Raw genomic sequence first — 11,551 nt, forward strand, 5'->3', positions numbered from 1 at the left:
AAAGTAACTATTTAAACAAGCCCACCCTTTTATTGTAATATTTTTTTAAAAAATAAACAATGTTAAAAATGGAAATGTTTCTTTAACAAGATTTGAGGGATTTGTAAGTGTTGTTTATTTCCTAATAATTCAGCTAGTGGAATTCACTTCAGACATTTTGGAGAGTTACAGATTTCTCTCTGTAGTTATGTAAAAAACAGGAAGTAAAATCTTTAGAACAGACTGCACACTTCATAATGTAAATCTGGTTTCTTTATTAGTATAAATGTTTATTGCTTGCATTGGCATCTGCGCAAAGGACAAGCATTTCTTGGTATTGACTAGTATATGTAATTAAGGAAATAAGGAATAAATTTAGAATGAAGCTTCTACATACCATGTGTAAAATCTGAAGCCTTGTGGTGTGGAGTGAAATTCTGGCCCCACTGATATCAATCGGAGTTTTGCCATTCACTTCAATGGGGCCAAAGATTTAACACCTGGTGTCTGCTTCAGTGAGCACAGCCACTTGTTGGGTAATGCTGCTTCAGGCAGTAAAGGAGGTCAGAAGGTGTTAACGTTTTATTATTTTACCTGTTGTGAGCCAGATCCTGTGACATATGCAGTTCAGTGGCTAAGTGAGGATTGCAGCTTCAGGCCCTGTTTTGTAGCAGAATTAAGGATTTCTTTCTCACCAGAGAAAAGAATATTTTGGATTAGGCTCCAGAGGAAATCCCTTGAGCCCAAATGGTTATTCCCCCAAGATCATTACGTGAACAGATGGGGAATAATGGTGACTTGAATAACATGTTATAAACTTGGTGTTAAACAAGAGTTATAATGAACTGGAGTTTGAAAAATCAGGGCTACACCATATAACGTTTTAGTGACGGAAATAGCTACTCTTCCATGTAAACTTTCTGATGCATTTCTGGCTTGGGTTTGTGAATCTGTACAACTGCTTATTGATTGGTTTTGAATGTTTCAAAATCTCTGGCCTATATTTTCAAAATTTTTGGATCCTCAGTTTTTGGGTATCCAACTTGAGAAACCTTCAAAAAGTACTAAACACTAAGGCTCTGAACACAGAGACACCCCAATTACTGGCCACTTTTAACAATTTAAGTTTAGGGGTTTTTTCCTGCTTATGGAAAGGACCTCCCAGATGCTAGGAACCAAGCTTGCTGATACACTGTCTGGGTGCTGGAGGTCAGTGTACACTTCCTCTTCCTAATAAACAGAATGTTACCGTGTTTTCAACTTGAAAGAACTTTCAGAATGAATGTGCTGCTGTATACAAAAGTTATAATGTGCATGAACACTAGATGAATCTACAGACTGATATGTTGCTACCTTAAAAGCATATCATTATCTTTCAATATGAAGATATGCCTGATGAGGTGATTCAAGATCTGATCAGGAGAAAAAAGTAATCACTTGGCCACTCTCTGTGAATTTAGCTCTTTTAATGTTTCTTCATAAATCAATTCCTCCAGCATGCTGATCACTTATATTGCTCAAAACTCCTTCCAATTGGTCATTGTCTTCCAGGTAAGCTGGTGGCCAGAACTGAACACAATATTCCAGTGTGGTCACACTAAAGCCATGTAGGCATGCTGTTTACATCATGCTCTGTTGCATAATGCCTCTTAGTACAGTAGATTACCCAGAATTATATTGGTTTTTATTGCAACAATATCTCATTCGAAACACATATCTAATTTACTGTGAATTAACAGCCATAGGTGTTCTTCATCTTTAATGCTTTCCCAATTTCTAAGTAAGACATTTTTTTCCTATACTTAGGAGGCAGCTTTGATAACTACATGGAAACAGGTTGACAATTTTTTTTTAAATGACTTCTACTGTAATAAAGGAAACACATTGACACTTAATCTTTATAATCTAATGTTAATTATTTTATCAGAATAAAAAGCCAATTTAAATAAAAATAATTCTTAGTCTGTTTGTACTCCACTTACTTTGGCAGATACTGGCAGGTTAATGTTAATAGCTGCCCTGAGGTTAGCCCAGAAAAGTCCATGTTTGCTTTTTTCCTTTGGCCACTCCAAGTATGTTCTCTTTGCCATGAGCGCTTTCAGCTTGTGATATCTGGCAGGAATGAGGTACTGTGGGATTGGTTCCAGTAAAATGAGGATTAAGCTATTGGAATTTTCACTAAATAATTTGTGATGGGCAAAGTAAAGCTCATAGTGGCACCATTCACTCTGGACAAAATTGGGAGACAAAACAAAGATTGATTTGTGGCTTTTCTCAATGAAGTTTATAATATTCTCAATGATACTTTTGCCAGGAATGAAGTTCCTCTCATGCAGACAGATTTGTACGGATCCATCTTCCTTCTCCAGATTTGGTATCAGATGATTCTTCACCCATATGGAATCATGTTCACTGTATGAAATAAACGCATGAAATTGTAAAATGTTTTGTGGATCTTCAGGGTGACTGTTCCGACCCCTGCGCTTTGTCTGTGTCCATTGCCACATCATCTTCAAATACCACATTATGTCAAAATACATACAAAGAATGGATATCACAGCTACTAGGACCACTGTAATAACTAGAACTACAACAAGCAAAACAGTTGTATTGCAAGATAGTTCAGACAACTGAAAGTCCTTTAGCTGAGTTCCTTTTAGGCCATCTGGATATTCGCACACATAAGATTCTGGCCAGCCAACCAACCTTCCACCTGATATTTTTTCAAAATTAATAAAGTCTCGTAATTCACAAGAACATGTGAATGGATTGTGCCCTGCTCTTAGCTTTCTGATATTTTTACAGCTCTGAAAGAAGTCAGATGATGGGGTTAGAACTGAGTTTGCTTCTATATTCAGTAATTCCAGACCTATAAAAGGATTACACCCAGGCAACTCAGTTAACCTGTTAAATGCAATATTTAGCTCTTTCAAAGCTTTCAGTTCAGTAATGTTTTTGGGGACAGTTCTGATTTGGTTATTTTGTAGATCAAGTATTTGAACATTGATTGGCAAACATTCAAAAACTGAGTCTGTGAATTTGTTTGAGGACAAATTCAGTTTCATCAGAGTACCAACCCAGTGGCAGTCATTTTCCTCCTCATCGTAATACAGTAAATTTCTACTTATGTCTAAATGTTTCAGTGATTTCATTTCACGGGTCATTGAGCAGACTTTGGACATTTTTTTAAATTGATTCCTCTGTAGAATAAGTGTTTCCAGGAAAACTAAGGTTTTACAGCCTTGAAAAACCAGGTCTGTCAAATCATTGTTTGAAAAGTTTAAAAAGTGAAATCGACTTGGCTTGGAAGGGCAAAGCATATGTATTAACTTTGAATCAGATATTGTCAAGGCTGCAATGTTCATCTCTGAAAATATCATGTATAGATTATTCTGATTAAAATAGAATACTTCGACTGAAGCATTCTTTACTGTCAGTGCTTTCATTGAAGTACCAGAGTAGCTGAAGTTTTTCCGTTCAATATTTGACAACAGTCTTACATTGTAGATATTGAAATATTCAATGGATGTAGGCCACACATGCTTTAGAATTCTTATAAAATTTTCCCAGGCTACTGAAATATTGTTCAGAGTAAGATTTCGTAAACTTGAGGTTTTGCTGAGTTTTGACAATAACTGTATTAAATCATTGATTTCGTTTTCTGAGATATTTGACAATTCTAAACTGTCCGAAGTATTGCGTACCACATCCCAAGTGTTTATTCTGTTATCTGCTGATACAAATTGAGGCCTCTTTGTGTGTGAGAGCGGCAGACCTTTTGTTTCATAAACAGTATGGTCTTCTAGTAAGCTGCTGGAATAGTTTGCAATATATTCATTTTCATCAGACAGCTTGATATTGTTCCAGAGAGTTAATGCAAAGACACAACTACAAAAGAAAAAGTTTGTGAGAGATCTTCTGTTTTCTGCCATACTGTGTTGTTATTCTTTATAGATGCTCATTGCCCTTCTTCAGCATTTCTCCATATTGGTTCAAGTCCTATAAAAAGAATTCACATTAAATCTCTACAGTAATGACTATGTGAGTGTTCAATATAAGTGTTAGGGCTCAATCCTGAAAGATGATGCATGTCCTTCTCCCTCACTGATTTTGACAGCAAGGGAGGGCACTCTGCCATTCAGGACAGGCACAGCATGTTGATGTTCATTCATTTACTGTCTATTTAAGGGCAAAATAACAAAATTACTACTTTTTAAATTCTTACTTAATTAATATAATTATTGTAAAATGTGTCTGATTGACAGTTCAACAGACTGAAATCTGCTGTTTATACATGAGTAGGGACAATACAAGCTTCCCCAGACTGTACACAATGCACCTCGCCTTTGAACTGAAGGGACCAACCCTAGGAATAGGAGTTTCTGTGGTTATCCAGTCCTTGGATTCTTTGCTGAGGCGGCCTACAAGGACATCAGTTCATCTCAGTAGATGGAGGTTTTGTCACATAAACATCTGCCCAATAGGAGCTGGATTGAGACAAACAACTAATTCATTTCACATAGCTTACCAAAGAGCTATCAGAAAGTAATACCTGTCTGTCACTGCCACCCACCCTAAGCTGGAGGTAAGAGGCTAGCTGGAGGTACAAGGTCTCAGAGGGGAATAGGCCAATCCCACAAACCTTCCTTGCGATTATACTTTACTAGACGTAACATACAGACATTCCTTGCCAAAGCTTTACTTACGTTAACAACTTTTAGCAGGTAACTAAGTAACAGAAGATCAATTCATTGACTTACACCTTTGAAAAATAATATGTTGAGCCGGGATGAGAAACAAATTAGAAATCTTGGGGCTCTCACCTCTAGAGAACTAGATTCAGGTTTTGGTTTAGGTATCAAGTTAAATTTAGTTTGCTTTTATCATGGTAATCCCTAGTGGATACTTGGGCATGGGCAGAGAATGGCAGTATAAATGCAATCCTTAGCATGGCATGAGGCACTTAGCTATGTTTTCCCCATATTAGAACTTACTCCTGCTACTAGGCATGAATAACTTGGCTGCTCTATACTGCAGCTCAACAGGATTCAGCTAAATAACACTCCCTGCCTTGCTCATAAATTTCTTACTTTGTGCTTGCCTGGACAACACTCCTCCTGTGCTGTGCAGGATCAAACCTTAAGTGAAGTGCCCCCCTGTTCACACAAATGATGCTACAACACAGCTGAATAAGGCCCTGAAATGTAGATAATCATCTGCTTACTGTCTTTCTCTGCCCTTATTAACCAAGATATAATTTCAGCCATGTTTTATATGTAAGGATCAGCTAAAAGGAGACTATGAATTTTCCAGATGCTTTATTAAAATAAATCCTCTTCTTTATTCCTGAATGTTCATCATTAGAGTCAAATTATGTAGACATACCTTCATATGTTCTTTGTCCACTTTCTCATGCTGAGAGTTGCTTTTTGAGTCAGAATACCCTGTAGTACAGTGAAATTGACAAGAGTTAAAATACAAGGTCTGTGATCTTTGGGGGTCTATAATTGAGAACTAATATTTGACAGAGTCATGGTTATGGCACTTTTCAATCTGAAGGATCTAAAGCACTTAAACTTGATAAGCAGAGCACCAGTAAAATGCTATCACCTCCTAGCTGGTAGGCTGCAACCAGATAGGCAACCCATATGTGTGGTAGTAGTGAGGAATTTAAGCCAAATTCACAGGGGCAAATCCCCACTGTGTTTAAAGTTCCATAGGATACTTATTATACACAGAGAACAGACAAAAACTTGATTTTTAAGATCTCATCCAAAAGACCACCAAACCAAAGTAAATTGAACAGAACCCACTGTTAACTACAGATTGTTGTGGTTGAAGTTATCTACAATGGCTGAATAGGGATTGCAGTCAATGCCCTCCCAGGCAGTCACATGAGCCATAAATACACTGAAGGTGTAAACACATCAAGGAAGTACCCAGATGTAGTGGCAAAGAAAAGCCCCCTCCTACCTCCCCACCAGAGACATGAGTCAGAGGTTTTGGTAGAGTACGTCCAGACAGAGTCTGTGAGGCCTATAAGCCTTACCAATTCTGAGCTTTGTATACTATTTTGGTTAGAGAGAGTGTGGTGTTTAAAATCAGAATATATTCAGTTTTATTTGTGTCCTTAAGCAAAATTTCAACTATTATTTAATCCAAAATTGTTGCACTTAGTATGAAATAAATGTTATTCATTTGACAAAGGGTCAGAATCTGGGCTACTAAAGTCAACACATACAGGTTAGGTGCTCTCTTCTTGTCCCATGTGTTCGTTTCTCACTCTGAGTTTAGGCAGCACCTGATCGGCCCTTCCCAGAACCAGACTCCAAAACAGGTGTAAACCTGGCACAGAGGGTAAGTGGATCAGACCAATATGATTGACAGGCTAACAGCACTGCCCAGGTAGGAAAACTGATGACTGACACAGTGGACAGCAATCATCAGCAGGCAGCTAGCTAAACCCAGAGGAATGCAGGCAGAGAGAGAGAAAAAGCAAATGTTGCTGCTGCTTGCTGAAAGAGACAAGCTTTCAAGCTCCAGAGAGCTCTTTTTAGCTCAAAAGCTTGTCTCTCTCACCAACAGAAGTTTGTCCAATAAAAGATATTACCTCAGCCACCTTGTCTTGCTCATATCTTGGGACCAACACCAGTATAACATCACTGCAAGCTGTTGTTTTCTCCACAGATGCGCTCCAGGCACTCCTGAGTCCTTGTCATAATTGAAATACATTTTAAATATTTAAGATTAGAACTCTATATTAATATGCAAAATATATGGAATATATTGAAAAGTCATATAAGCATGGCCATGGTTTTTTTCTTTTTGTAAGATACCAATATAATGCACAAACCTGATGTAAAATATGTATATTTGATGTAGGTAAAATATATAGTTGCTTTGTCCCAAACCCTGCAAATACAAATGTGCACAAAAATAGATTTAGTTGAGTTGGTGCAACCCCACTAGTGTAGACATAGTGATACCAGTATAAAGGTATTTATATCACTATTGTTTATTTCAGTGAATTTACTGAACTCAAATGAGGCTACTCGAGTCACACATAAACTAGAAGGCAAATCATAATCTTTAGTTCACAAACGATTTACAAAACATAACTCATTTTCTGAATAAGACGCAGCATACACAACACTTTAAGTTAATCAGAAATCTACTTAAATATTAATTAATAGTTCTTTCTTACCAGGAAGTCTTGTTCCGCAAATAAGCAGAAATGTTATACAGGAAAGGATAAAAAGCAAAACTTCCTGTAACTGCCCATGTCTAGAACAACATTTAACAACACTCAAACCTTCCAAAAATTGTTTGTGCCATCTACTGACTTCTTATGAAATTACACATGTATTTTCCACAAACTGATATTTTTCCAGACATTATTGATACAACTTTTTGCCCTTTAATTATATTATTGATCTTCATGCTTTGCAATAGCCTAAGTAAGATAAACTCTTTAATCCTCATTTCAGCCGATCTATCAATTGCTTTCCCTTTCTACTAAATTTATTTTAAAATAAATTAAATATTTCTTCTATTGAACAAGTTTTACATTGACATCCAAATATCTTCTCCTGGTACTAAATAATAATCTAAGTCATAATGCATGATTCTGATTCCAGTTTTGAGCAATTTGTCATTTCAGTTGTACTAGTTTAGTTGTCTCTTCTTATCATAAAATGGTTTCTAAAAGTACTTTTTGTCCCATTTTAATTGCATTTTGGTGTGAAAGGGAGAAAGATAGTTCTCTTACTTTAAAGGCATCATCACAGTGCTAGTTACATTGATGTCGAGATAAAAATAGGCCAATTATTATATGGTCACCCCTCCGTCAAGTGGTAGCAGATGCTGAGGTCAGCTTCCTATTAGAGAAATAATCAGTGACATGCAGTCTGCGTAGCTTCTAAGTATAACTAGTTTATTTACATGATACACAATAGTCTGTGAACAGAGGTGGTCACAAACAGCATACAGGAAAACCCATCTTTCTGAAATCTAAGCACAAACTCACATGCCCAGTTCCCAGGAAGCAACTCTGCACAAGAAACTGACTCTGTTAGCGAGATTAAGACAAAGAACAAACTCGCATGCTGTTTGCCACAGCTCCCCCAAGAACCTACATGACAAAACCAATAACACAGCATTTCTTCAAAGATTATACACTTCTTGCATGCTAAAAACAACAACAACAAAAACTTATAAGACTATAACTTGTAAGACAGTGCCACTTGATAACTTGTGATAACAATATCTTAATTTTAAAATTCCATAACCCCAGCAAAAACAGTCCCTAAGAACTTTACTTGCCTCCAGATCTAATTCAGGGACTGGCTCTGCCATCCTAATTCATATAGAGCAGCACTTACTTAGTAAGTCATCCAACTGAAATCAATAGGCTTTCTGAAGATCCTTCTAGTTTAGGGTGTCACAACATAATGAACTGACAATGACTCATGATACAACATTGGTATAGCCCAGAAAGCCAAAGAAACAACCTTAAAAGTGGTTGGTTTTGTCTTAAATGTCATTAATCATGCCATGTTTTATTTCTGATATTTAAGTGAAGCCTGGTGCTCAGGAAAAGGAGGGGAAAGATAATACAAGTGAAAACACAACATAATATGGACAAGCACTCTGATAACTCCCTGCCCTCCACTGTTGAGGCGATGTGCTTTAAAAGCTGAGCAGTCAAAATATGCAAAAATGAAATAGGCAAAAATGTTCACTTCTTGCTTCCAGAAAAAAATCAGTGTTGTGCATCATCTGTAAAGCCTAGGAACCAGCTATATCCAAACCACATCATCATTTATCCTCTGTTATGTCAATTACGGTCAGCTGTGTTCTCTGTTCCAGGAGATAAACTTCAGGAGGTAGGCAAAGTCCAACTGTCTGGCTATAAAATGCCTATTGCCCTAGTGAACATGGGGCACGATACACTTTGTTTAATCTGAAGGAGATTGACATATAGCAGAGAGTGATTATGGTGAGGTAGTTCTTTGATTATATGGCAAAACTGGCTGGCCATTGATATAGTTTGAATTCTGTACTCATGCCTATATATTATCTGATTAACATATATTAAAAAAAAGTATAAATTAGAAAAGCAAAACAAGCCATTATCATTGTTGCTAATGCACTGTTAACCATTATACTTCACCATGCTCATTCATAGGTGCAACCCTTTACTGGACCATGTTGAGGAAGGTATGTTCTCCCAACTTGCAACTACCCTCATGTCCCACTGAGTGTCAGCAGCAGGACTAATGCACCTCTTGCCCCTATCACCTTCTCAACATTTTTTTAAATGTGGTTGCAGCAGTGTATTCATTCATGAATTAAAAAGCAAGTACCTTTCCTAGAAACCATTAAGTGCACATTAAAAGGACACTGGTGTCAAATCTGACCCCAAATTTAAACTTTGATCAAACCTAAAACCAAAGAAATGTTTCCATGACTTTCTGTTTATAGTTAATTTTCTGTGGAAACTGCAACCCAGACATTTCAGCATTCTAATTCATGAGAACCGAAAAGTGGAATTAATGACTGTATTTTTATCAGCCAATGTGAGAGAAATGCAAAAAAAAAAAATGTAAACCATAACTATAGAAAAATACATTCCGTTAAAGACATATCTGTCCTTAAGAACATAATACATCATCACACTCAACAGCAGTGCTTATTCGTTTTCAATATATATTCATCCTAGCTAAAAATTTCATGTAACTTTGTATTTGTACGCTTCTGATCCACGCACAGGCTTCCACAATATTTATAAAACAGACACTCTAAGATCAGCTTCCCTGCCAATACAAAACGCCACCAGCCATCAAGAATAAAATAGATCTCCAGTTTTTGTGCTTCCCTTATCCCCTTTAGCTCAAGTCAAAAGAGTGTTTTTTACAAATCCACCAAATCTACCACAAAGCAGAGGACAAGCCTCTGTATTTTTCAAGATTTAATTTTCAATACATACTATATTTCAAACAATCAATCAAATCATATAAAATATGTTGGTAATAATCATTGGTCTGCACTGGCTTTTTTATCCTTATTAAAATGTCCAGAAACTTGTTTACTAAATATTTATTCTGGTCTCACCTACCTTAATATGGGAACTGCAGAGCACTTTCCTTGAAAAATTTATTAAAAAGTTGTCTGGTTTTACTGACACTTCATGAGCGCCACAATATATTTATGAGTATTGGGACTCTTTTCTGTTACGTCTTCACAGTACAATTCCTCATATCCGTACATATCCTTACGCTCCTATAGCAACACTACACAAGAGTAACTATTTTCCTTTTTCTCCAGCAGAGGAAGAACACTAGTGGAAAAGAGCTCTACTGAATCTGCATACTGCCTGTCCATAAAATGAAACTAATGAGTCCCGTCTTACAGTGAAGAGCTAAAATGAGGAAGGAAGGGGAAGTATGAGGAGACAAGAACTGCAAGCTGTGTGGCAAGAGCCTGCACTCAACCTTCTTAGTCAAAAGATGATGCAGAACTTGTTTCACAACATTGTTGTTACTTAAAGTGAATGGTAACTTACTGGAAATTAATATACACAGTTCTGAATTTTTTTTTATGTCCTGGTTCACTCAATGCAGAGATTAGAAAAAATAACTAGGGCTCCCAATCCTGCAAATACTTATGTATTATATACTGCAAATACTCCTGCAAATACTCGACATACTTTATGCACATAAGTAGTCACATTTATTTCACTAAAGGATCAGAAAAATTGGAAAGAAATAAAAAGCAAGAAATTGCAATGTGTCAATTTTCTTTGATACTGAAAGATGATGCATTTAGCTACTGTTCTGTAATTTTCCAGTGTTGTACATCTAATACTGCATAACGGCTTCATCACTGCCTCAATAAAAATATGAGAACTAACCAGTTATCTCAAGGGTCTGACTGAAACTGTTTCCCAGATCCTTCTTTGTCATAACTCCATTGTATCGGAGCTCTACAAGGCTTCTATGTGTTTCTTCTCACTTTGATTATATAATTCAATCATCTACAATGGCTTCGAGATGCTACCACAATACAAACACATAAATAATAATAATTGAAAATATTGGCAAGTATACATTTGTCCTGTGGGAGTGAGGCATCAATACAGATTACATTGTTTGGGGCAAGCAGTGCCCTGCAGTCCTGTCATATAACACCTGGTGTTAGCCTAAATATTAAAATTTAGTGAAAGCTTGAAAAACAGCTTGTTAACAAAGCTATTTATTTATTTAAACATTTTGGTACAGCTATTCTTTGTGTTGAATATGCACAGTGATAAATCCATTTAACAAGGAGACCTGCATTAGCCTGAATCCTCTTCAGTTCAAGCCTTTTCTCTCCCTTCTGAGTTACAAGCCTGTACACTAGTTAATATCAAGAGAAGCTGCATGCACATATTTGAAGAGAGATCTTTGGGTCTTAAATATTTTATTGTCTGTAGCAAGACCCTGACATAAATTATAATTCCACCTATGCCTGCATTTCTGCTCACAATTCTCACCAGTCTCCTTTGGCCCATTTGCTCTGCCAGTGAATCCTA

The 11,551-nt window shown here is 36.7% G+C and overlaps 1 protein-coding gene across 6 annotated transcripts; it reads right to left on the minus strand.

Moving 5' to 3' along the window:
* Window positions 1-837: 837 nt before the first annotated feature.
* Window positions 838-10,168, minus strand: LOC137155365 (toll-like receptor 6). 6 transcript variants are annotated; one of them, XM_067551551.1, is made up of 5 exons: window positions 10,097-10,147; window positions 6,833-6,891; window positions 6,590-6,690; window positions 5,365-5,423; window positions 838-3,978 (listed from the first exon to the last, which is right to left on the minus strand). In XM_067551551.1, exon 5 carries the CDS (start codon window positions 3,909-3,911, stop codon window positions 1,938-1,940), a length of 1,974 nt encoding a protein of 657 aa, XP_067407652.1. In that variant the 5' UTR covers window positions 3,912-3,978; window positions 5,365-5,423; window positions 6,590-6,690; window positions 6,833-6,891; window positions 10,097-10,147; the 3' UTR covers window positions 838-1,937. The 6 variants fall into 6 exon arrangements, with proteins under 6 accessions (XP_067407652.1, XP_067407655.1, XP_067407651.1 ...); XM_067551554.1 differs by lacking the exon at window positions 6,833-6,891 and having other exon boundaries at window positions 6,590-6,683; window positions 10,097-10,168; XM_067551550.1 differs by lacking the exons at window positions 6,833-6,891; window positions 10,097-10,147 and adding an exon at window positions 7,184-7,219.
* Window positions 10,169-11,551: the final 1,383 nt, after the last annotated feature.

The sequence above is a fragment of the Emydura macquarii genome, unplaced genomic scaffold (assembly GCF_026122565.2).
Source record: "Emydura macquarii macquarii isolate MOO-44397 ecotype Brisbane River unplaced genomic scaffold, CSIRO-AGI_Emac_v2 contig_1353, whole genome shotgun sequence".
Lineage (NCBI taxonomy): Eukaryota > Metazoa > Chordata > Testudines > Chelidae > Emydura > Emydura macquarii.